The 27,873-nt window shown below is 38.8% G+C and overlaps 1 protein-coding gene across 1 annotated transcript; it reads left to right on the top strand.

Annotated features, from left to right (window-relative positions):
* Positions 1–14: 14 nt before the first annotated feature.
* On the top strand, positions 15–27,803 carry LOC115232020 (zinc finger protein 91-like). The gene is made up of 6 exons (XM_036500201.1): positions 15–52; positions 392–1,184; positions 7,679–7,857; positions 18,489–18,978; positions 26,012–27,159; positions 27,412–27,803. The coding sequence occupies exons 2-6, from the start codon at positions 781–783 to the stop codon at positions 27,720–27,722; spliced, it is 2,532 nt and encodes an 843-aa protein (XP_036356094.1). The 5' UTR covers positions 15–52; positions 392–780; the 3' UTR covers positions 27,723–27,803.
* Positions 27,804–27,873: the final 70 nt, after the last annotated feature.

Here is a 27,873-nt window from a genome sequence, read left to right as displayed (position 1 = left end):
AAACGTGTTCATACAGGAGAGAAACCATTTCACTGTGATATTTGTGGTAAATCCTTCTCTGCAAATGGTACTTTAACTAAACACAAACGCAGTCATACAGGGGAGAAGCCATATCATTGTGATGTCTGTGGTAAATCATTCTCTCAAAATATTGCATTAACAAAACACAATCGTATTCATACAGGGGAGAAGCCATTTCAGTGTGATATCTGTGGTAAATCATTCTCTCAAAACAATCACGTAACTAAACATAAACGTGTTCATACAGGTGAAAGACCATTTCACTGTGAAATCTGCGGTAAAGCATTCTCTAGAAATAGTAGTAGTAGAACTCAACATGAACGTATTCATTCGGGAAACACACCGTTCCACTGTAATATCTGTGGCAGACCATTCTCTGCAAGTGGCGACTTAACTAAACACAAACATACTCATACAGGAGAGAAGCCATTTCACTGTGAAATTTGTGGTAAATCATTCTCTGCAAGTGGCAACTTAACTAAACACAAGCATATTCATACAGGAGAGAAGCCATTTCATTGTGATGTCTGTGGTAAATCATTCTCTGCAAACAGTACCTTAACTCAGCACAAACGCGTCCATACAGGGGAGAAGCCATTTCCCTGTAATATTTGTGGTAAATCATTCTCTCAAAGTGCTAACTTATCTACACACAAACGTTTTCATACAGGAGAGAAACCGTTCCATTGTGATATCTGTGGTAAATCATTTTCTATAAATAGTGACAGAACTAGACACGAACGTATTCATTCAGGAAACATGCCATATCAGTGTGATATCTGTGGCAAATCCTTTTCTGCAAGCGGTAATTTAGCTAAGCACAAACGAAGTCATACAGGGGTCAAGCCATTTCACTGTAATATCTGTGGTAAATTATTCTCTTCAAGCAGTAATTTAACCAAACACAGACGAACTCATACAGGAGAGAAACCATTTGGCTGTGAAATCTGTGGTAAATCATTCATTACAAGCAGTAATTTAACCAAACACAGACGTGTTCATACAGGAGAGAAACCATTTCACTGTGATATTTGTGGTAAATCCTTCTCTGCAAATGGTACTTTAACTCTACACAAACGCAGTCATACAGGGGAGAAGCCATATCATTGTGATGTCTGTGGTAAATCATTCTCTCAAAATATTGTATTAACTACACACAAACGCAGTCATACAGGGGAGAAACCATATCACTGTGATGTCTGTGGTAAATCATTCACTGCATGCAGTGGCTTAGCTAAACACACGTGCTGTCATAGAGGAGAGAACCCATATGTCTGATATTTGTGGTAAATCATTCTCTGGGAGAAATACCTTCATCAATTACAAACAGATTCATACTGGATAGAAACCATACGAGTGTACCATTTGTGGAAAATCGTTCTCAAGAAGTTGCGAATTAACTGTATTCATACGAGAGGGAGACCATTTCACTGTGATATTTATGGTAAATCAATGTTTTGATTGAAGTGCCTTAATTACTCAAAAACTTACACAGGAGAAATAACATTTCACTGTAATATCTCTGGTGAATCATTCTCTACAAGCTGTAATTTAACTAATTACAGGTGTATTCACCTAGGAGAGAAACCATATCACTGTGATATCTGTGGTAAAACATCACTTGATAACAATACCTTAATTACTCACAAACGTACTCACACAGGAGAGAGGCCATTTCACTGTGATATCTGTGGTAAATCATTCTCTCAAGGCTGTAATTTAACTATGCACAAACGTACTCATACAGGAGAATTACCATATCATTGTGATATCTGTGGTAAATCATTCTCTTCAAGTGGTAATTTAACTAAACACAAACGCAGTCATACAGGGGAGAAGCTATATCACTGTGATATTTGTGGCAAATCATTTTCTGATGGAAGCAACTTCATTATTCACAATTGTATTCATACAGGAGAGAAGCCATTTCAGTGTGATATCTGTGGCAGATCATTCTCTGCAAACTGTAATTTAACTTCTCACAAACGTATTCATACGGGAGAGAAACCATTTTGCTGTGATTTCTGTGGTAAATCATTCTCTCAGAAAGGTCAATTAACTAAACACATATCTATCCATACAAATATGTGACTCCCTTATTTCTTTACATCACACAGCAACCAACATTTTGAAACCCTTTTTCCTGCTTAATCATAGATTGTCCTTGTGGACTTGACAGTAACCAATGAGCCCTTGGCAACATTCATAATCATCAGGGTTCCTGTTTGAGGTATTGTTACTGATGCCAACCCTTTTCGTAACCACTTACCTGGGATACACATAGTTTACCTGGACACTGGCTGTTTCTTAAAATTTTATTGATGAAATAATTTGTATAACCATATACAAAGACTGAAGATAACCTTCTTTAGAGTAACTGGGTTTTTGTGAAAGAGCGTTTGTACATCCCTGTAGTCAACATGTTAAGCCATCCCTGTACCTACCTGTGATGTACTCAGCCTCTTACACGTTAATTTCAAAAGGGAGCTGTTCTGTTGGCCGGATCAACAGAAACCCCCTTTTCGTTGTGTGTGTACGTACAAGCATGCATATTTGTTTCTACATATTTTTACACACATACATACACATTGAACAAAAGAGTAAGTCTAGAGATATTCCAGTGATCTGACGAACAAGCTTCCTTTTAGTTTCCATTAATCTATGAATATACGATTGTATTGGATAATGCTGAGCAGAAATATTAATAGAAACACGAACACAATTTCTTGCATACTGAAAATATATACTCCATGAAGAAGATTGTGAAATCGTGTGGAGGTGACGTGGTTAAATAAATATGTCTTCAACACTGAAACTTGCTGACTTGGTTTTTATATGTACCTAAATATGTATGTTTGATTGCTTCTCGTTTATTAATTGCATCCAAGGTCTTTGTTGATGCTGGGCTTTGATCTCTGTTTGCTTGTTTATTTCAGCTTGCTTCTTATTCATCATCATCATCATCGTTTAACGTCCGTTCTCCATGCTAGCATGGGTTGGACGGTTCAACTGGGGTCTGGGAAGCCAGGAGGCTGCACCAGGCTCCAGTCTGATCTAGCAGTGTTTCTACAGCTGGATGCCCTTCCTAACGCCAACCACTCCGAGAGTGTAGTGGGTGCTCTTTAAGTGCCACCTGCACAGGTGCCAGGGGAAGCTGGCAAACGGCCACGACCAGATGGTGCTTTTTACGTGCCACCAGCACGGAGGCCAGGCGAGGCTGGCAACGGCCACAATTCCCCTGTTTCAATTTGCTTCTGATGAAGCAGTTAGATGAACAAAGCTGCTCTTCTTTGTGTTTCTCTAGGCTGTGGGTTCGTTTAGTATCTGAGATAAAAAGCTGAATACGTCGTTAGAGCACATCCAGTTTGGTGAGAGACGGCGAGTGTGAAGGAATGTAAAGTTTGGTTTTGCTTACAATTTAGCAATCTTTCTTTGTGTTGTATATTGCTGTATTTTCAGTCGATTAAAACCTTTTAAACTTTGATATTCGAGTTTGGGTTTATAACACCAATAAAGAAATACAGATATTAATACGCACACAAACAGACATAAATATAATTAACTAGGTGTAGGAGTGGCTGTCTGGTAAGTAGCTTGCTAACCAACCACATGGTTCCGGGTTCAGTCCCACTGCGTGGCATCTTGGGCAAGTGTCTTCTGCTATAGCCCCAGGCCGATCAATGCCTTGTGAGTGGATTTGGTAGACGGAAACTGAAAGAAGCCCGTCGTATATATATATATATATGTGTGCGTGTGTGTTTGTCCCCCTAGCATTGCTTGACAACCGATGCTGGTGTGTTTATGTCCCCGTTTCTTAGCGATTCGGCAAAAGGAGAACGATAGAATAAGTACTGGGCTTACAAAGAATAAGTCCCGGGGTCGATTTGCTCGACTAAAGGCGGTGCTTCAGTATGGCCGCAGTCAAATGACTGAAACAAGTAAATGATTAACGAGTAGAATACACTAAAACCGAAAGGGCTTGAAGATGAGTTAGCTACCCTAAATAGCTTAATGAGACGCATGCGCATTGGAAGTACTTCCTATTTCACGTTGAATGTCTTGTTAAGTGTTCTCCACATGTATTTTTCTTTCTCTGCTCCTAATAATTATAATAGGCTCTTGAAATTTATTCCTCAACCACCAGAGACACACATATATTACATATATCCTTTATGAAACATTTCCGTAAGTATTAACCGATGAAAATATTCCATCTTTTCAACTCTGTAGACTTTCGGTTTTTGGCGCGTCGATTCCTTGTTTCACTTTTGTGTTTTTATGAACGAGAGATGTCCCTGATTTGTGCGGGACTTGGCTGCTATTTCTAGCTATAGAAGAGAGATTCCATGATCTGTGTGTGATTTGGCTGCTATTTCTAGCTATAGAAGAGAGATTCTATGATCTGTGTGTGATTTGGCTGCTATTTCTAGCTATGGAAGAGAGATTCTTTGATCTGTGTGTGATTTGGCTGCTATTTCTAGCTATGGAAGAGAGATTCTATGATCTGTGTGTGATTTGGCTGCTATTTCTAGCTATGGAAGAGAGATTCTATGATCTGTGTGTGATTTGGCTGCTATTTCTAGCTATGGAAGAGAGATTCTATGATCTGTGTGTGATTTGGCTGCTATTTCTAGCTATAGAAGAGAGATTCTATGATCTGTGTGTGATTTGGCTGCTATTTCTAGCTATGGAAGAGAGATTCTATGATCTGTGTGTGATTTGGCTGCTATTTCTAGCTATGGAAGAGAGATTCTATGATCTGTGTGTGATTTGGCTGCTATTTCTAGCTATGGAAGAGAGATTCTATGATCTGTGTGTGATTTGGCTGCTATTTCTAGCTATGGAAGAGAGATTCTATGATCTGTGTGTGATTTGGCTGCTATTTCTAGCAATGAATGAGAAATTCTATGATTAATGCGGGATTTGGCTGATATTTCGGCCCTACTTAAATGCAGCGGTCCCGATGCATCTACGTAAGGATATGAGTGGGGCGGGAGCACTGTAATTTTACCCAAATCACTGTTAATGATGTTTAAGGGTGGTACTACTAGCGGACAGTGGTCCCCGGTGCGCGCACTCGGGCATCCGCGCTAGCTAGTCGTAAGTAGTCGATCCTACAAGGACTTGCGCGCATGTTTGTATTACAAGGCTGAATCCATATCAAAGAAAATTAAATAATATTTTTCGAACAAAGTAAATAAATTATTTGGCTATCTTTCGGTATAAGTACCGGATACATTTCAAGAAGATCGTCACTCTCCGTAAAGTTTTTTTTTTAGATATGGGGGTCAGGGTTTGGGTTTGGGGTGGGATAAAATGGTTTCTTTTATCTTCACAAATGAAAAATAACCCACATTGGTACTTATACCGAAAGATCGCCTAAAGGGTCTCACGGTATGGCCTATTGCTACTGCTATCTTTTCCCCCACAATATCGTTTGTTTTCTAATCTGATATTTTTACAGTGTCCGTTCGTTAGGTTTAGTTTTTGGGATTAGGGTCAGGCGGTGTGCACACGCTTTACTTTAGCCGAAAATGTGATATTTGTGATCAACTTTTCTCTTTTTCTCTCAATAATACATGTCATTACACGTCCACACAGCATACATTTAAAGTATGCTTTGTTTTTTCTAAGTAACACACCAGGTCTTTTGAAAAAAATCTAGCAACTTCTTGGGTTCGTTTGCAACAGTTGTAACCCGAAATATATCGATTTCCACTTAAACAAGGGCTGCACATGTGAAGTGAGGAGTTTTTGTAGAACGAGATTATCTTCCCTTTGTCTTGATGCGTTTGGGCCTCTTTATTTAAGTAACTCTGCTCCTGCACTCTCCGTGTTTGCCCTGTTGGCATAAAGCTCAGTTAAGATAAATGTCTATTTCTACAGCTTATCTCAATAGAAACTAATCCGTATTTCTTAAGTAGCCTCTACATCTTACGCTATTGTTTCTTTATAAAAGACGTGCAACCAAACGCATACCCTCCGTCAGACACCTACCATATTCTGAGCACATTGTTTCCCTGGGCATGGATTCACTGAGGCTCCGGCGTCTGGCGACGGACTTGGTAAACACCCACAAAGTTATCAACCACCTCACCAACAACAACACTGAATACCTTTTTGATCTCCATGTGTCCAACACACGTGGACATGCCTACAAGGTCAGGAAACAACACAGCTCCCATGACTTTTGGAAACATTTTTTCACGCTCAGAGTTGCTGAAGCATGGAATAAACTGCCTGCGTCAGTTGTTGACTGCCATGACACTGCATCTTTTAAGGCCCTCATGCTTTCCGAAATCCGCCGAAACTACACCTGATTATATATACACTTTAGATGAGTTGTAGTGCACCTGAGCACTGTACACAATTATTATTATTATTATTTATTATTATTATTATTATTTTTATTTCAGAACATCAGATGACATTGACACAACAGAAGAATCATCCTCAATATCTGCCGTGTTTTAAAGACTAAACGAAATTATTCCATGAAACAGATGTATCCGATTGTTTCTATGAATACGTGGAAGAATTCCTGTGAAACATTTGCTTTGACATAATATTATCAGCGAAATTTGTGACCCTCCCTGACTGGAGTGTGAAGAAGAGGAACCTGTTTGCTGATTGAAGTTGGATTTAATTTATGGAAGTGTTGCTAAAGAAAGGTAACACTGGACAGAGATTCAGCCAAAGAAATATTTGTAAAAAATAAAGCATACAAACAAAAGCAAGAAGAATATATAAACTGGAATTTGAGAGGATAAATAATGGATGAGAGAGAGAATATTGTAGAATTGATTTCCTCTGAACCCATAACAAAAGAGTTGAGTTCATATGACAGTGATATGTGTACAAGGTCCTTCCTTCAAAAAGGTAACCTACTTAGTCAAAAACGTTTTCAGACAGGAGAGAAACCCTATCCTTGTGACATCTGTGGTAAATCGTTCTCTCAAAGTGTTCACGTAACTACACACAAACGCATTCATACAGGAGAAAAGCCATATCAGTGTGATGTCTGTGGTAAATCATTCTCTCAAAGTGCTCACTTATCTACACACAAACGTGTTCATACAGGAGAAAAGCCATTTCATTGTGATGTCTGTGGTAAATCATTCTCTGAAAATACTGCCTTAACAAAGCACAATCGTATTCATACAGGGGAAAAGCCATATCATTGTGATATCTGTGGTATATCATACTCCCATAGTAGTGCCTTAGCTATGCACAAACGTGTTCATACAGGAGAGAAACCATATCACTGTGATATCTGTGGTAAATCATTCTCTCAAAGTAGTCAATTAACAAAACACAGACGTATTCATACAGGAGAGAAACCATATCACTGTGATGTCTGTGGTAAATCATTTTCTGCAAATAGTACCTTAGTTATACACAAACGTATTCATACAGGAGAGACACCATATCATTGTGATATCTGTGGTAAATCTTTCTCTGAAAATATTGCATTAACAAAACACTATTACATTCATACAGGGGAGAAGCCATATCAGTGTGACTTCTGTGGTAAATCATTCTTTCAGAATACTAACTTAACACAACACAAACGTGTCCACACAGGGGAGAGACCATACCATTGTGATATCTGTGGTAAAGTGTTCTCTCAAAGTATTCACTTAACTAAACACAAATCTATTCATACAGGAGAGAAACCATATCAGTGTGATATCTGTGGTAAATCATTCTCCCATAATAGTGTCTTAACTACACACAAATCTATTCATACAGGAAAGAGACCATTTCAGTGTGATATCTGTGGTAAATCATTCTCACAAAGCAATCACTTAACCGAACACATACGTATTCATACAGGTGAGAAACCGTTTCCTTGTGATACCTGTGGTAAATCATTCTCTAATAATAGTAACCTAACACAGCACAGACGTATTCATACAGGTGAGAGACCATTTCCTTGTGATATCTGTGGTAAATCATTCTCTCAAAGTATTCACTTAACTGGACACAAACGTATTCACACAGGAGAGAAGCCGTATCATTGTGATATCTGTGGTAGATCATTCTCTGAAAATAGTAAATTGACCAGACACAAATCTATCCATAGAAGAGAGAAAGGAAAAAGCGAGGATCTTTTGTTTTTGTAATTTTCACCTCTTTTCTTTCTTTATTGTTTATAATGTTTTAAATTCTTCACTCAATAAATATTTTATTCAATAACATAAGTTATGTCTTTTTCATGCACAGGAATCTTGTAAAGTTGTCAAATATGTACAGAAACAATGACCCCCAAGTACAAAACAGAAGAGACCCCAAAGGAAGAACATGAGGCTTAAGTATAGTTTAGTGCCCCACCCCAGACTGATTGTTTGTTATTTTGTTTAACCCTTTCATTACCAAACCGTCTCTGGCTCTGTAGTACAAATGTCTTGTTTTCATAAGTTTTGAATTCAAATCTTCCACCAAACCTTTATCACAATTTATGTTCCTAACACTAGCTTAATGATAACGAAGTTATTTTGCTAAATTCTTTGTTTATATTTAAAGGGATTGAAAGAAACACAGAGCATCTCAACAGAAATACAGTAACAAAAGGGTTAAATTATAAACTTTGAAGAGATATGTTTTTAAGGGTCCAGATTAGGAATACTTTCATTCCCTTTCAGAAGCATATCACAAACGGAATACTGGTTCAAGCAGTTCTTTTCTGAGAGTTTCTGAGGGACCCATACATTATAACGAGAAATGTATTCTAGCTTTGTTAAATTAAATATTAGCTGATGATTCATTTTCCTTGGTGATGTTTAAACAAAGTTTTAATATTTTTACCTTTTGCTCAGTTTACCTGTAATTAGAGTCACTTTGAGACAAAAGTTATGCAATATAATCGATTAAGAACCCTTTCTTTAATTATGTTCCAAATATCATATGTTGATAAGTAAAAAAGTTACAGTTGTTTAATGAAACTAGTCTAAATTCATGATTATTTTAAAATTTAATTGAAATTCGTGAGGGGTATATTTTGATCAGAAATATAGTAACGAAAGGGTTAAAAATGTTCAGTGAAAGATAATTTATTTTAAGAGCATACTTTTCTGTCTATTGGCACAAATCAGTCAATGTTGTTGACTGTATTTTAGTGAAAACCAGCGCTTGAACAAGTTTGCCCAGAGATGTCCCTCTCTCCTACTTTTCATTTGTTATGACAACAGAGTTAGAAACATAGCTGTCTGGTAAAATGGTAATTGGGAGCACTTGACGCCAACCACTCCGTGAGTGTAGTGGGTGCATTTTACGTGCCGGGGGAGACTGGCAGCGGCCACAATCGGTTGGTGCTTTTTACGTGTCACTGGCACATAAGCCAGTCAAGGCTGCGCTGGCATTGGCCACGTTTGGATGGTGCTTTTTACGTGGCACCGGCACAGGTGCCAGGGGAGGCTGGCAGTGGCCACGATTGGTTGGTGCTTTTTACGTGCAACTGGCACAGAGGTCAGTCAAGGCTGCGCTGGCATCGGCCACGTTTGGGTGGTGCTTTTTACGTGCCACCGGCCACGTTCGGTTGGTGCTTTTTACGTGCCACTGGCACAGAAGTCAGTCAAGGCTGCGCTGGCATCGGCCACGTTTGGGTGCTGCTTTTTACGTGCCACCGGCACAGGTATCACAACTGCTATTTCCATTTGATGTTTATTTCGATATTGATGTACTTGACTCAATAGGTCTCCTCAAACACAGCAGGTCACCCTACGATCCAAGGTAAGCACAGCAGGTCGTTCTAAAAGTTCAAAAACAATAGTTCATGTGTGAGGGGATGAGTTTGTAATATCTAATAAGTATACCTGTTTCTTTATTGCCCACAAGGGGCTAAACATAGGGGGAACAAACAAGGACAAAGGGATTAAGTTGATTACATCGACCTCAGTGTATAGCTGGTACTTAATTTATCGACCCCGAAAGGATGAAAGTCAAAGTCGACCTCGGCGGAATTGGAACTCGCAACGTTATGGCAGACGAAATACGTCTACGCATTTCGCCCGGCGTGCTAACGATTCTGCCAGCTCGCCGCCTATCGAATAAATATACCACCTTCTAATCCTCCCCGTCTTTCACTCTTGATAGCTGTTTGTGCTGGACTACGTTCACCAAAATTGCTTTTCATGATATAATTGAGAAAGCTGCAGATTTGTATTAAATATACACAAACAATTGACAAATGCCTTTGTAGACACTACAACAGCATTGCTGTGAAGACTCTGTCATAGAAACGAATGGATTAATTGTTGCTGTGGCTAAAACCTACAACACTGACCTGAATTCAGGCGAAGTTTAAAATGCCTGTTAAAGTTGTTGTGAAGTGTCACATTTATATAATTACGTTTTCATATCAATGAAAGCAGGTTTAGTTAAAACATTGCTTTCAGAGAATGAGTCAATGAAATATCTGTTTCTTTACTGCCCACAAGGGGCTAAACAGAGGGGACAACCAAGGACAGACAAAGGGATTAAGTCGATTACATCGACCCAAGTGCGAAACTGGTACTTTATTTATCGACCCCAAAAAGTATGAAAGGCAAAGTCGACCTCGGCGGAATTTGAACTCAGAACACAGCGGCAGATGAAATACCTATTTCTTTATTAGCCACAAGGGGCTAAACATAGTGGGGACAAACAAGGACAGACAAAGGGATTGAGTCGATTACATGGACCCCAGTGGGTAACTGGTACTTTATTTATCGACCCCCGAAAGGATGAAAGACAAAGTCGACCTCGGCGGAATTTGAACTCTGAACGTAACGGCAGACGAAATACCTATTTCTTTACTACCCACAAGGGGCTAAACTCAGAACACAGCGGCAGATGAAATGGAAACATCTCGACCAAGATGAAATAATTTGGGTGAAGATGGCAAAGAATGGACCGAAAGGATTATAGAAGTGGAAAGGGCGTGGTGAGCAGTGACGTGGAATAACCTGATTGGACGAGCAGTAAAGACAGATATTAACACGCACGCAAACATGAATAAATTAACTGGAAATCGATTTAAATAGTTTGTTCATACGCATGCGCATTGGAAGTACTTTCCTAGAAAAGTCTGCGAATCCGTTCCTGACAAGAATCTTCCCTTCTCAGCTGATGACGATCCTTGTAATAGGCCCTTGAAGTTTATTCCTCACCTGCCTGACACACACATATATAACAACACTATCCTTCATGAAACATTTCCGTAAGTATTAAGCAAAGAAGAATTTCATTGTTTTTAATTCTGTAGACTTTCGGTCTTTGGCGCCTCGATTCTTTGTGTCTCTTCTGTGTTTTATGAACGAGAGATGTCCCTGATTTGTGCGGGATTTGGCTGCTATTTCTAGCTATAGAAGAGAGATGCCATGATGTCTGTGTGATTTAGCTGCTATTTCTAGCTATGGAAGAGAGATTCTATGATCTGTGTGTGATTTGGCTGCTATTTCTAGCTATAGACGAGAGATTCCATAATCTCTGTGTGATTTAGCTGCTATTTCTAGCTATAGAAGAGAGATTCTATGATCTGTGTGTGACTTCGCTGCTATTTCTAGCTATGGAACAGACACTCTATGGTCTGTGTGTGATTTCGCTGCTATTCCTAGCTATATAACAGAGATTCCATGATCTGTGTGTGATTTGGCTGCTATTTCTAGCTATAGAAGAGGGATTCTATGATCTGTGTGTGATTTGGCTGCTATTTCTAGCTATAGAAGAGAGATTCCATGACCTGTGTGTGATTTGGCTGCTATTTCTAGCTATAGAAGAGAGATTCCATGATCTGTGTGAGATTTGGCTGCTATTTCTAGCTATAGAAGAGAGATTCTATGATCTGTGTGTGATTTGGCTGCTATTTCTAGCTATGGAAGAGGGACTCTATGATCTGCGTGTGAGCTGGCAGAAACGTTAGCACACCGGGCGAAATGCATTACGGTATTTCGTCCGTCGCTGCGTTTTGAGTTCAAATTCCGCCGAGGTCGACTTTTCCTTTCATCCTTTAGGGGTCGATAAATTAAGTACTAGTTACGCACTGGGGTCGATGTAATCGACTTAACCTGTTTGTCGCGTCTTGTGGGTAATAAAGAAATATATTTCTAGCAGTGACTGAAAGGTTCTATGATTAATGCGAGATTTGGCTGCTATTTCTAGCAGTGACTGAAAGGTTCTATGATTAATGCGAGATTTGGCTGCTATTTCTGCACTACTTAAGTACAACGCCAACATAGAGTCTCTAAATCTTAAGGATATGGAGTTGGCGAGGGGCAATGTAAGGTGACGAAGACTGCTTTTAATTATGTAAGGGGTCTCGCGATATCGTCCCTTTTTAATCTGATCTTTTACTGTGCCCCGTCGTTCGGTTTAGCTTTTAGTGTTACCGTGAGGTGGTGTCTACACACGCTTCACCCCCGCCCATTCTGTGATATTCTCATCATCTCTTGTGCTTGCATCGGCAATAAGTGGGCACAACTAGCGAACAGTGGTCCCGGTGCGCGCACTCGCGCTAGCTAGTCGTGAGTAGTCGATCCTACAACGTCTTGCGCGTGCGCAAATGATTAGATTCACGCATGCGCGATAAACAAATTAATTAATATTGTTTTACACAAATTAAATATTTTTCGAACAAGGTAAATAATTCTGGCGATCTTAAGGTATAAGTACCGATGTACTTCAGGAAGTACCAGATACATTTCAGAAAAGTGGGTTTTTTTAATATATATATGGGGGGGGGGGGTAGAGTTGGGGCGATCCTTCGGTATAGGTACACACGTGACTTTGTTTACATATCTGAAGGTAACAGAAACCCTTTTCTCCCACCCCTAACCCTAATCCTAACCCCCCCCCATATATAAAAAAACAACACTTTTTTTTAAATGTATCCGGTACTTATACCGTAAGATCGCCATCATTTTTTAAAACTTTTTACTAAGTAAATAATTGATTTACTAAATTTAATAAAATTGTTTGGGCTCGACTATTTACGACTAGCAAGCATGCCGGGACTACTGTTCGCTAGTAGTACCGGATTATGTAGGAATTTGTTGTGAAAAGTATAATTGAATGGGGTTTATGTATAATTTATACGCCTCGACTTGCTTTCCTCGTACTTGTAGATTTGAAATTATGCTGAAAATTAAGGCAGAATGTCAGACTAGCGCATCGATGTTATTCCTTTGAGGGGATCTTTTCAAATTACCTTCAGCGAGCATTTGAGAATGAGGAGCTCCTTTAGAAACGTACCACTCCGAGAAAATGAAATGCAATTTTTAAAAAAAGTTATTAAAATAGAAATTATATACAAAGTAAATGGTGTATGGAGAAAATTAGAAAGATTCATCCATTTAAATATATTTTATACTAAGGAGTGGCTGTGCGGTAAGTAGCTTGCTAACCAACCACATGGTCCCGAGTTCAGTCCCACTGCGTGGCACCTTGGGCAAGTGTCTTCGGCTATAGCGCCGGGCCGACCAGTGCCTTGTGAATGGATTTGGTAGACGGAAACTGAAAGAAGCCCGTCGTATATATATGTGTGTGTGTGTGTTTGTCCCCCTAGCATCGCTTGACAACCGATGCTGGTGTGTTTACGTCCCCGTCACGTAGCGGTTCAGCAAAAGTAGAACGATACAATAAGTACTGGGCTTACAAAAGAATAAGTCCCGGGTTCGACGATTTGCACGACTAAAGGCGGTGCTCCAGTATGGCCGCAGCCAAATGACGGAAACAAGTAAAAGAGTAAAGAGTATACAAAATAAACGGTGTGTGCAAAAAATTAGGAAGATTCATCCATTTAAAGACCCCCTAACTCGGGTTCCCGCGAATAGAAAGGAATGTGTGGGACCGTACAAGGGGAGGTAATTTGCTTTTACCATTCAGGTAAATTCCTGATTGTGTTTTTATGGTGCACCCTCTTAAGGTTTATGGCTAGGTTCTGGGTCCGGTTCGGTGGTGTGCGCTCACTTTACCATTGCCCAGAAATAGGTATAAAACAATAGAGTGGGCAGTAAAACGACAGGCACAACACCACAGTGGGGACCAAAAAAAAAACAACATGAAACGAATGAAATAGCAGCAGGATCCCCTCTCCCACGAAGTACCATTTAATCTTATTATAAGCAGTTTTTTAACTATTTCTTTTCTATTTTTTTCACGTATTTCTGTATTTCTTAAGTAGCCTCTACCATCTTACGCGGTTGTTTCTTTATAATTTCAGGACATCAGATGACTTTGACATAACAGAAGAATCATCCTCAATATCTGCCGTGTTTTAAAGACTAAACGAAATTATTCCATGGAACAGATGTATCAGATTGTTTCTACAAATACGTGGAAGAATTCCTGTGAAACATTTGCTTTGACATAATATTATCAGCGAAATTTGTGACCCTCCCTGACTGGAGTGTGAAGAAGAGGAACCTGTTTGCTGATTGAAGTTGGATTTAATTTATGGAAGTGTTGCTAAAGAAAGGTAACACTGGACAGAGATTCAGCCAAAGAAATATTTGAAAAAATAAAGCATACGAACAAAAGCAAGGAAAATATATAAACTGGGATCTGAGAGGAAAAATAATGGATGAGAGAGAGAATATTGTAGAATTGATATCCTTAGAAGACGTGATGAAAAAGATATCCTATGACTGTGATATTTGTACAAAGTCCTTTTCTCAAGAAAGTGACCTTCTAAGGCACAAATGTATTCATACAGGAGATAAACCCTATCACTGTGATGTCTGTGGTAAATCATTCTGTCACAACAGTAGCTTAATGAAACACAAATATATTCATACAGGAGAGACACCATATCATTGTGATATCTGTGGTAAATCCTTTTCTCATATTAGTATCTTTACTAGACATAAACGTATTCACACAGAAGAGAAACCATGTCATTGTGATATCTGTGGTAAATCATTCTCTGAAACTAATCACTTAACTACACACCAACGCGTTCATACAGGAGAAAAACCATATCACTGTGATGTCTGTGGTAAATCTTTCTCTCAAAGTAGTCACTTAACTGGTCACAAACTTATTCATACAGGTGAGAAACCATATCATTGTGACATCTGTGGTCAATCATTCTCTCAAAGTGCTCACTTATCTACACACGTACGTATTCACACAGGAGAGAAACCATATCAGTGTGTTATCTGTGGTAAATCATTCTCTGAAAATCATGCCTTAACAAAGCACAATCGCACTCACACAGGAGAGAAACCATATCGGTGTGATATCTGTGGTGTATCATATTGTCATAATCGTGCCTTAATTATACACAAGCGTGTTCATACAGGAGAGAGACCATATCACTGTGATATCTGTGGTAAATCATTCTCTTCAAATAGTGTTTTAGCTAGACACAAACGTACACATACAGGTGAAAAACTATTTCACTCTTTTCATGCAGGAGGGAAACCATATCAGTGTGATATCTGCGGTAAACCATTCTCTCAGAATTGTGCCTTAACTAAACACAAGCGTGTTCATACAGGAGAGAAACCATATCAGTGTGATATCTGCGGTAAATCATTCTCTCACAGAAGTGCCTTAACTATACACAAACGTGTTCATACAGGAGAGAAACCATATCAGTGTGATATTTGCAATATATCATTCTCTCAAAGTACTCGCTTAACAGAACACAAATATATTCATACAGGAGAGAAACCATATCGTTGTGATGTCTGTGGTAAATCATTCTCTCAAAATATTAGCTTAACAGATCACAAACGCACTCATACAGGAGAGAAACCACATCGTTGTGATGTCTGTGGTAAATCATTCTCTCGAAATATTAGCTTAACAGTACACAAACGCACTCATACAGGAGAGAAACCATATGATTGTGATGTCTGTGGTAAATCATTCTCTGACAATAGAAACTTAATAAAACACAAACGCCTTCATATCGGGTTGAAACCATATCATTGTGATATTTGTGGTAAATTATTTTCTCAAAGTATTCACTTAACTGACCACATACGTGTTCATACAGGAGAGAAACCCTATCATTGTGATATCTGTGGTAAATCGTTCTCTCATAGTAGTAGCTTCAAGAAACACAAATGTGTTATTTATACTGGAGAGAAACCATATCAGTGTGATATCTGTGGTGTATCATTCTCTCAAAAAAGTCACTTAACTAGGCACAATTTTATTCATACAGGAGAGAAATCATATCAGTGTGATATCTGTGGTAAATCATTCTCTCAAAAAAGTCACTTAACTAGGCACAATTTTATTCACACAGGAGAGAAAGGAAAGAGCTAGCTTCCACAATTTTTTGTTTGCTGTTTATTTTTAATGATCTTATGGTCTGTACAATTGAAATTAAAGCATTTTCAAAACTTATCCATTTCTCTGCAAGTTATTAGGGAAGAAGCATATACATCATCAAGGAACATTTATACACATGTATATTTATATATACCTACATATACACACATGTCTTTGCTATGTTTTTAAAACACATAAAACTCATAGATGCATACTTTTATAATATTTTACACTTAAACCGCCACAGGACAATATCTTTAGAGTTGCTTCTTAAAGTGTCCTTCACTTTTTTCATGAGAAATGCGACACATTTCAGAGTATTTGGCTGCTATTTCTAGCATGATGTTAGGCCATCTATAGGACAATATTTGTCATGGATGCTTTGTAAATTGACCTTCGATTTTAATTTGTGATAAAACAAAAATGTGAAGGTTTCAGTGACTGTTTCTGGCATGAAATGAGACCATATACAGGCCGATTTCCTTTATAAATGCTTCTTAACGGTCCTTCAAATTTTATATGGAAAATAGAGTGAATTTGAAGTCACTTGGTTTCTATTTCTAGCAGGAAAAATGACCATCCATGGGAAAGCTTTTAATAAATGCCTCTTTAAGTGTCCTTCTCTTTTTTTATGAACCCCCAACAGCAACAACAACAACAACAACCCTGCGAGGACGAAAGGCAATGTTTGTGCGTGTGTGCAGTTGGAATGTCACTGCAACAACAACAACAACAATCTATTCTTATTAAACGTTAAAAACTGTCAGATGCAGACTGCACACACGCACACACAACGCTGATGACGACGATGATGATGATGATGATGATGATGACGATGATGATGATGATGGTGATGATGATCGTGAAGAAGAAGAAGATTGAATTTTAATATTTCTGGAAATATTTATTTGTCAAAATAAAAGAATGCAAAAGATTGATGTCCAGGAATAATTCCAAAAACCATCAAAGAATTGTCTGAAACATCCAAACCAAGAACTTCAAAGACTTCATTATCATCCCCTCTGAGGAGTAAATATTTTGAATTATCTTTATATCCCAGGATTTCATCATCTTCAGATGTTTCCTCTTCAATATGTCGAGGTATTTCGTAAATATTGTTCTCTAAATCTGTTATCTAAACACATTCACCAATTATGGTCAGACGAGGTCTTGCAATATGATAATGTTCCAGACCAAAAATTATTCCTCCTTCTATTCTTATCTTCCTCACCAAAGACTTTTCCCTGAACCATTCCACAAAACAAAAAACTTCCCACCCTTCAAAGCACTCCTCCAACTTCATCACCCTCCTCAAAACAAAAACATCACCAAAAGATGTGACTCCCACATCATCCACTCCTTCCAACCTTCCCAATCTCCTCATCTTCCCACGACACACTTCATCTTTACATTTCCCATCTTCGATATCAACCACATCCACATAATAAGGGTCAAAGATGTCTGGGTCTTTGCAATAATAGTAATCCTTGTTGATCTCCTGTGAAACATTTGCTTTGACATAATATTATCAGTGAAATTTGTGAACCTCCCTGACTGGAGTGTGAAGAAGAGGAACCTGTTTGCTGATTGAAGTTGGATTTAATTTATGGAAGTGTTGCTAAAGAAAGGTAACACTGGACAGAAATTCAGCCAAAGAAATATTTGAAAAAATAAAGCATACGAACAAAAGCAAGGAAAATATATAAACTGGGATCTGAGAGGAAAAATAATGGATGAGAGAGAGAATATTGTAGAATTGATTTCCTCTGAACCCATAACAAAAGAGATGAAATCATGTGACAGTGATATGTGTACAAGGTCCTTCCTTCAAAAGGGTAACCTACTTAGTCAAAAACGTTTTCAGACAGGAGAGAAACCCTATCCTTGTGACATCTGTGGTAAATCGTTCTCTCAAAGTGTTCACGTAACTGCACACAAACGCATTCATACAGGCGAGAAACCATATCAGTGTGATATCTGTGGTAAATCATTCTCTCAAAGTGCTCACTTATCTACACACAAACGTGTTCATACAGGAGAGAAACCATATCATTGTGATGTCTGTGGTAAATCATTCTCTGAAAATACTGCCTTAACAAAGCACAATCGTATTCATACAGGGGAAAAGCCATATCATTGTGATATCTGTGGTATATCATACTCCCATAGTAGTGCCTTAGCTATGCACAAACGTGTTCATACAGGAGAGAAACCATATCACTGTGATATCTGTGGTAAATCATTCTCTCACAGTAGTCAATTAACAAAACACAGACGTATTCAAACAGGAGAGAAACCATATCACTGTGATGTCTGTGGTAAATCATTCTCTGCAAATAGTACCTTAGTTATACACAAACGTATTCATACAGGAGAGACACCATATCATTGTGATATCTGTGGTAAATCTTTCTCTGAAAATATTGCATTAACAAAACACTATTACATTCATACAGGGGAGAAGCCATGTCAGTGTGATATCTGTGGTAAATCATTCTTTCAGAATACTAACTTAACACAACACAAACGTGTCCATACGGGGGAGAGACCATACCATTGTGATATCTGTGGTAAAGTGTTCTCTCAAAGTATTCACTTAACTAAACACAGATCTATTCATACAGGAGAGAAACCATATCAGTGTGATATCTGTGGTAAATCATTCTCCCATAATAGTGTCTTAACTACACACAAATCTATTCATACGGGAAAGAGACCATTTCAGTGTGATATCTGTGGTAAATCATTCTCACAAAGCAATCACTTAACCGAACACATACGTATTCATACAGGTGAGAAACCGTTTCCTTGTGATACCTGTGGTAAATCATTCTCTAATAATAGTAACCTAACACAGCACAGACGTATTCATACAGGTGAGAGACCATTTCCTTGTGATATCTGTGGTAAATCATTCTCTCAAAGTATTCACTTAACTGGACACAAACGTATTCACACAGGAGAGAAGCCGTATCATTGTGATATCTGTGGTAGATCATTCTCTGAAAATAGTAAATTGACCAGACACAAATCTATCCATAGAAGAGAGAAAGGAAAAAGTGAGGATCTTTTGTTTTTGTAATTTTCACCTCTTTTCTTTCTTTGTTGTTTATCCAACCCATGCTAGCATGGAAAACGGACGCTAAATGATGATGATGATGATGATGATGAATGTTTTAAATTCTTCACTCAATAAATATTTTATACAATAACATAAGTTATGAGTTTTCATGCACAGGAATCTTGTAAAGTTGTCAGATATGTACAGAAACAATGACCCCCACGTACAAAACAGAAGAGACCCCAAAGGAAAAACATGAGGCTTAAGTATAGTTTAGTACACCACACCAGACTGATTGTTTGTTATTTTGTTTAACCCTTTCATTACCAAACTGGCTCTGTAATACAAATGTCTTGTTTTCATAAGTTTTGAATTCAAACCTTAGTCACAATTTATGTTCCTACCACTAGCTTAAGGATAACTAAGTTATTTTACTAAATTCTTTGTCATATTTAAAACACAGAGCATCTCAACAGAAATACAGTAACAAAAGGGTTAAATTCTAAACTTTGAAGAGATATGTTTTTAAGGGTCCAGATTAGGAATACTTTCATTCCCTTTCAAAAGCATATCACAAACGGAATGCTGGTTCAAGCAATTCTTTTCTGAGAGTTTCTGAGGGACCCATACATTATAGCGAGAAATGTATTCTAGCTTTGTTGAATTAAATATTAGCTGATGATTCATTTTCCTTGGTGATGTTTAAACAAAGTTTTAATATTTTTACCTTTTGCTCAGTTTACCTGTAATTACAGTCACTTTGAGACAAAAGTTATGCAATATAATCGATTAAGAACCCTTTCTTTAATTATGTTCCAAATTTCACATAAATATGTTGATAAGTAAAAAAGTTACAGTTGTTTAATGAAACTAGTCTAAATTCATGATTATTTTAGAATTTAATTGAAACTCGTGAGGGGTATATTTTGATCAGAAATATAGTAACGAAAGGGTTAAAAATGTTCAGTGAAAGATAATTTATTTTAAGAGCATACTTTTCTGTCTATTGGCACAAATCAGTCAATGTTGTTGACTGTATTTTAGTTAAAACCAGCGCTTGAACAAGTATGCCCAGAGATGTCCCTCTCTCCTACTTTTCATTCGTTATGACTAAAGAATTAGAAACGTAGCTGTCTGGTAAAATGCTAAATGGGAGCATTTGACGCCAACCACTCCATGAGTGTAGTGGGTGTATTTTACGTGCCACCGGCACAGGTGCCGGGGGAGGCTAGCAGCGGCCACGATCGGTCGGTGCTTTTTACATACAAGGGGAGGCTGGCAGTGGACACGATCGGTTGGTGCTTTTTACATGCAAGGGGAGGCTGGCAGCAGCCCCATCGGATGGTGCTTTTTACGTGCCATCGGCACAGGTGCCAGAGGAGGCTGGCAGCAGCCCGATCGGTTGGTGCTTTTTACGTGCCACTGGCACAGAAGCCAGTCAAGGCTGCGCTGGCATCGGCCACGTTTGGATGGTGCTTTTTACATGCCACCGGCACAGGGATCACAACTGCTATTTCCATTTGATGTTTATTTTGATATTGATGTACCTGACTCAATAGGTCTCCTCAAGCACAGCAGGTCATCCTACGATCCAAGGTAAGCACAGCAGGTCGTTCTAAAAGTTCAAAAACAATAGTTCATGTGTGAGGGGATGAGTTTGTAATATCTAATAAGTATACCTGTTTCTTTATTGCCCACAAGGGGCTAAACATAGAGGGAGCAAACAAGGACAAAGGGATTAAGTTGATTACGTCGACCTCAGTGTATAACTGGTACTTAATTTATCGACCCCAAAAGGATGAAAGTCAAAGTCGACCTCGGCGGAATTTGAACTCAGAACGTAACAGCAACGCATTTCGCCCAGCGTGCTAACGATTCTGCCAGCTCGCCGCCTATCGAATAAATATACCACCTTCTAATCCTCCCCGTCTTTCACTCTTGATAGCTGTTTGTGCTGGACTACGTTCACCAAAATTGCTTTTCATGATATAATTGAGAAAGCTGCAGATTTGTATTAAATATACACAAACAATTGACAAATGCCTTTGTAGACACTACAACAGCATTGGCGTGAAGACTCTGTCATAGAAACGAATGGATTAATTGTTGCTGTGGCTAAAACCTACAACACTGACCTGAATTCAGGCGAAGTTTAAAATGCCTGTTAAAGTTGTTGTTATGAAGTGTCACATTTATATAATTACGTTTTCATATCAATGAAAGCAGGTTTAGTTAAAACATTGCTTTCAGAGAATGAGTCAATGAAATATCTGTTTCTTTACTGCCCACAAGGGGCTAAACATAGAGGGGACAAACAAGGACAGACAAAGGGATTAAGTCGATTACATCGATCCCAGGGCGAAACTGGTACTTTATTTATCGACCCCAAAAGTATGAAAGGCAAAGTCGACCTCGGCAGAATTTGAACTCAGAACACAGCGGCAGATGAAAGGGAAATATCTGTTTCTTTACTGCCCACAAGGGGCTAAACACAGAGGGGACAGACAAAGGAATTCAGTCGATTACATCGATCCCAGTGGGTAACTGGTACTTAATTTATCGATTCCGAAAGGATGAATGGCAAAGTCGACCTCGGCGGAATTTGAACTCAGAACACAGCGGCAGATGAAAGGGAAATATCTGTTTCTTTACTGCCCACAAGGGGCTAAACACAGAGGGGACAGACAAAGGGATTCAGTCGATTACATCGATCCCAGTGGGTAACTGGTACTTTATTTATCGACCCCAAAAGGATGAAAGGCAAAGTCGACCTCGGCGGAATTTGAACTCAGAACGTATGGGCAGACGAAATACCTATTTCTTTATTACCCACAAGGGGTTAAACACAGAGGGGACAAACAAGGACAGACATAGGTATTAAGTCGATTATATCGACCCTAGTGCGTAACTGGTACTTAATTTATCGACCCCAAAAGAATGAAAGGCAAAGTCGACCTCGGCGGAATTTGAACTCTGAACGTAACGGCAGACGAAATACCTATTTCTTTACTACCCACAAGGGGCTAAACACAGACGGGACAAACAAGGACAGACAAAGGGATTGAGTCGATTACATGGACCCCAGTGGGTAACTGGTACTTAATTTATCGACCCCGAAAGAATGAAAGGCAAAGTCGACCTCGGCGGAATTTGAACTCAGAACACAGCGGCAGATGAAATACCTATTTCTTTATTAGCCACAAGGGGCTAAACATAGTGGGGACAAACAAGGACAGACAAAGGGATTGAGTCGATTACATGGACCCCAGTGGGTAACTGGTACTTTATTTATCGACCCCCGAAAGGATGAAAGACAAAGTCGACCTCGGCGGAATTTGAACTCTGAACGTAACGGCAGACGAAATACCTATTTCTTTACTACCCACAAGGGGCTAAACTCAGAACACAGCGGCAGATGAAATGGAAACATCTCGACCAAGATGAAATAATTTGGGTGAAGATGGCAAAGAATGGACCGAAAGGATTATAGAAGTGGAAAGGGCGTGGTGAGCAGTGACGTGGAATAACCTGATTGGACGAGCAGTAAAGACAGATATTAACACGCACGCAAACATGAATAAATTAACTGGAAATCGATTTAAATAGTTTGTTCATACGCATGCGCATTGGAAGTACTTTCCTAGAAAAGTCTGCGAATCCGTTTCTGACAAGAATCTTCCCTTCTCAGCTGATGACGATCCTTGTAATAGGCCCTTGAAGTTTATTCCTCACCTGCCTGACACACACATATATAACAACACTATCCTTCATGAAACATTTCCGTAAGTATTAAGCAAAGAAGATTTTCATTGTTTTTAATTCTGTAGACTTTCGGTCTTTGGCGCCTCGATTCTTTGTGTCTCTTCTGTGTTTTATGAACGAGAGATGTCCCTGATTTGTGCGGGATTTGGCTGCTATTTCTAGCTATATAACAGAGATTCCATGATCTGTGTGTGATTTGGCTGCTATTTCTAGCTATGGAAGAGCGATTCTATGATCTATGTATGATTTCGCTGCTATTTCTAGCTATGGAAGAGAGACTCTATGGTCTGTGTGTGATTTGGCTGCTATTTCTAGCTATAGAAGAGAGATTACATGATCTGTGTGTGACTTGGCTGCTATTTCTAGCTATGGAAGAGAGATTCCCTGATCTGTATGTGATTTGGCTGCTATTTCTAGCTATAGAAGAGAGACTATGGTCTGTGTGTGATTTGGCTGCTATTTCTAGCTATAGAAGAGAGATTCCATGATCTGTGTGATTTGGCTGCTATTTCTAGCTATAGAAGAGAGATTCCATGATCTGTGTGTGATTTGGCTGCTATTTCTAGTGGGTAATAAAGAAATAGGTATTTCGTTCTGAGTTCAAATTCCGCCGAGGTCGACTTTACCTTTCATCCTTTCGGGTTCAATAAATTAAGTACCAGTTACGCACTGGGGTCGATGTAATCGACTTAATACCTATGTCTGTCCTTGTTTGTCCCCTCTGTGTTTAGCTCCTTGTGGGTAAAGAAATATATTTGTAGCTGTGACTGAAAGATTCTATGATTAATGCGAGATTTGGCTGCTATTTCTAGCAGTGACTGAAAGATTCTATGATTAATGCGAGATTTGGCTGCTATTTCTAGCAGTGACTGAAAGATTCTATGATTAATGCGAGATTTGGCTGCTATTTCTAGCAGTGACTGAAAGGTTCTATGATTAATGCGAGATTTGGCTGCTATTTCTAGCAGTGACTGAAAGGTTCTATGATTAATGCGAGATTTGGCTGCTATTTCTGCAGTACTTAAGTACAATGCCAACATAGAGGCACTAAATCTTAAGGATATGGAGTTGGCGAGGGGCAATGTAAGGTGACGAAGACTGCTTTTAATTATGTAAGGGATCTCGCGATATCGTCCCTTTTTAATCTGATCTTTTACTGTGCCCCGTCGTTCGGTTTAGCTTTTAGTGTTACCGTAAGGTGGTGTCTACACACGCTTCACCCCCGCCCATTCTGTGATATTCTCATCATCTCTTGTGCTTGCATCGGCAATAAGTGGGCACAACTAGCGAACAGTGGTCCCGGTGCGCGCACTCGCGCTAGCTAGTCTAGAGTAGTCGATCCTACAACGTCTTGCGCGTGCGCAAATGATTAGATTCACGCATGCGCGATACACAAATTAATTAATATTGTTTTACACAAATTGAATATTTTTCGAGCAAATAAATTAATTCTGGCGATCTTACGGTATAAGTACCGGTGTACTTCAGGAAGTACCAGATACATTTCAGAAAAGTGGGTTTTTTTAATATATATGGGGGGGGGGGGGTAGAGTTAGGGTATGTGGCGATCCTTCGGTATAGGTACACACGTGACTTTGTTTACATTTCTGAAGATAACAGAAACCCTTTTCACTGCGTGGCATCATGGGCGAGTGTCTTCTGCTATAGCCCCGGGCCGACCAATGCCTTGTGAGTGGATTTGGTAGACGGAAACTGAAAGAAGCCTGTCGTATATGTGTGTGTGTTTGTATGTGTATATGTTTGTCTCTCCAACATTTCTTGACAACCGATGCTGGTGTGTTTACGTCCCCGTCACGTAGCGGTTCGGCAAAAGATACAATAAGTACTGGGATTACAAAGAATAAGTCCCGGGGTCGACGATTTGCTCGACTAAAGGCGGTGCTCCAGCATGGCCGCAGCCAAATGACTGAAACAAGTAAAAGAGTAAAGAGTATACAAAATAAACGGTGTGTGCAAAAAATTAGGAAGATTCATCCATTTAAAGACCCCCTAACTCGGGTTCCCGCGAATAGAAAGAGGAATGTGTGGGACCGTACAAGGGGAGGTAATTTGCTTTTACCATTCAGGTAAATTCCTGATTGTGTTTTTATGGTGCACCCTCTTAAGGTTTATGGCTAGGTTCTGGGTCCGGTTCGGTGGTGTGCGCTCACTTTACCATTGCCCAGAAATAGTTATAAAACAATAGAGTGGGCAGTAAAACGACAGGCACAACACCACAGTGGGGACCAAAAAAAACCCACATGAAACGAATGAAATAGCAGCATGATCCCCTCTCCCACGAAGTACCATTTAATCTTATTATATACAGTTTTTAAACTATTTATTTTGTATTTTTTTTCCGTATTTCTGTATTTTTTAAGTAGCCTCTACCATCTTACGCTGTTGTTTCTTTATAATTTCAGGACATCAGATGACATTGGCACAACAGAAGAATCATCCTCAATATCTCCCGTGTTTTAAAGACTAAACGAAATTATTCCATGAAACAGATGTATCAGATTGTTTCTACAAATACGTGGAAGAATTCCTGTGAAACATTTGCTTTGACATAATATTATTAGCGAAATTTGTGACCCTCCCTGACTGGAGTGTGAAGAAGAGGAACCTGTTTGCTGATTGAAGTTGGATTTAATTTATGGAAGTGTTGCTAAAGAAAGGTAACACTGGACAGAGATTCAGCCAAAGAAATATTTGAAAAAATAAAGCATACGAACAAAAGCAAGGAAAATATATAAACTGGGATCTGAGAGGATAAATAATGGAAGAGAGAGAGAATATTGTAGAATTGATATCCTTAGAAGACATGATGAAAAAGATGATATCATATGACTGTGATATTTGTACAAAGTCCTTTTCTCAAGAAAGTGACCTTCTTAGGCACAAACGTATTCATACAGGAGATAAACCATATCACTGTGATGTCTGTGGTAAATCATTCTGTCAAAATAGTAGCTTAATGAAACACAAATATATTCATACAGGAGAGACACCATATCGTTGTGATATATGTGGCAAATCCTTTTCTCATATTAGTATCTTTACTAGACATAAACGTATTCATACAGAAGAGAAACCATGTCATTGTGATATCTGTGGTAAATCATTCTCTCAGACTAATCACTTAACTACACACCAACGCGTTCATACAGGAGAAAAGCCATATCACTGTGATGTCTGTGGTAAATCTTTCTCTCAAAGTGGTCACTTAACTGGTCACAAACTTATTCATACAGGTGAGAAACCATATCATTGTGACATCTGTGGTAAATCATTCTCTCAAAGTGCTCACTTATCTACACACGTACGTATTCACACGGGAGAGAAACCATATCAGTGTGTTATCTGTAGTAAATCATTCTCTGAAAATACTGCCTTAACAAAGCACAATCGTACTCACACAGGAGAGAAACCATATCAGTGTGATATCTGTGGTGTATCGTATTGTCATAATCGTGCCTTAATTATACACAAGCGTGTTCATACAGGAGAGAGACCATATCACTGTGATATCTGTGGTAAAGCATTCTCTTCAAATAGTGTTTTAGCTAGACACAAACGTACACATACAGGTGAAAAACCATTTCACTGTGATATCTGTGGTAAATCATTCCCTGAAAGTGGTACCTTATCTAAACACAAACGTACTCATACAGGAGAGAGACCATATCACTTCGATATTTGTGGTAACTCATACACAGCAAATATTGATGGAACTAAACCTATTCATTCAGGAGAGAAACCAAATGACTGTGATATTTGTGATAAATCATTCACTAACCGTGGTAGTGTTACTGCTCACAAACGTACTCATACAGGAGAGAAGCCATATCAGTGTGATATCTGCGGTAAACCATTCTCTCAGAATGGTGCCTTAACTATACACAAACGTGTTCATACAGGAGAGAAACCATATCAGTGTGATATTTGCGATAAATCATTCTCTCAAAAAGTTATCTTAATTAAACACATTCGTATTCACACAGGAGAGAAACCATATCGTTGTGATGTCTGTGGTAAATCATTCTCTCAAAGTATTCGCTTAACAGAACACAAGCATATTCATACAGGAGAGAAACCATATCGTTGTGATGTCTGTGGTAAATCATTCTCTCGAAATATTAGCTTAACGGAACACAAACATATTCATACAGGAGAGAAACCATATGATTGTGACGTCTGTGGTAAATCATTCTCTTATAATAGTAACTTGATAAAACACAAACGCCTTCATATTGGGTTGAAACCATATCATTGTGATATCTGTGGTAAAGTATTTTCTCAAAGTATTCACTTAACTGACCACATACGTGTTCATACAGGAGAGAAACCCTATCATTGTGATATCTGTGGTAAATCGTTCTCTCATAGTAGTAGCTTCAAGAAACACAAATGTGTTATTTATACTGGAGAGAAACCATATCAGTGTGATATCTGTGGTAAATCATTCTCTCAAAAAAGTCACTTAACTAGGCACAAATTTATTCATACAGGAGAGAAATCATATCAGTGTGATATCTGTGGTAAATCATTCTCTCAAAAAATTCACTTAACTAAGCACAATTTTATTCACACAGGGGAGAAAGGAAAGAGCTAGCTTCCACAATTTTTTGTTTGCTGTTTATCTTTAATGATCTTCTGCTCTGTGCAATTGAAATTAAAGCATTTTCAAAACTTAGATTTCTTTCGGGTTTTTTATTTAACCTTTTCCCTTTCTGCAATTTATGGACCTCTATATCAAACCACTT

The sequence above is a fragment of the Octopus sinensis genome, unplaced genomic scaffold (genome assembly GCF_006345805.1).
Source record: "Octopus sinensis unplaced genomic scaffold, ASM634580v1 Contig19113, whole genome shotgun sequence".
NCBI lineage: Eukaryota > Metazoa > Mollusca > Cephalopoda > Octopoda > Octopodidae > Octopus > Octopus sinensis.
This window is presented reverse-complemented; position numbering and strand designations above follow the sequence as displayed.

What these genes read in the sequence shown, in the direction of transcription:
- LOC115232020 (XM_036500201.1), top strand. Translation starts at nt 781, where the DNA reads ATGCCATATCAGTGTGATATCTGTGGCAAATCCTTTTCTGCAAGCGGT. An exon ending in GTATTAACTACACACAAACG is followed by an intron (nt 1,185 to 7,678) that starts CAGTCATACAGG and finishes TAAACACAAATC; the next exon opens with TATTCATACAGGAGAGAAAC. An exon ending in AGTGTCTTAACTACACACAA is followed by an intron (nt 18,979 to 26,011) that starts ATCTATTCATAC and finishes TCTTAGGCACAA; the next exon opens with ACGTATTCATACAGGAGATA.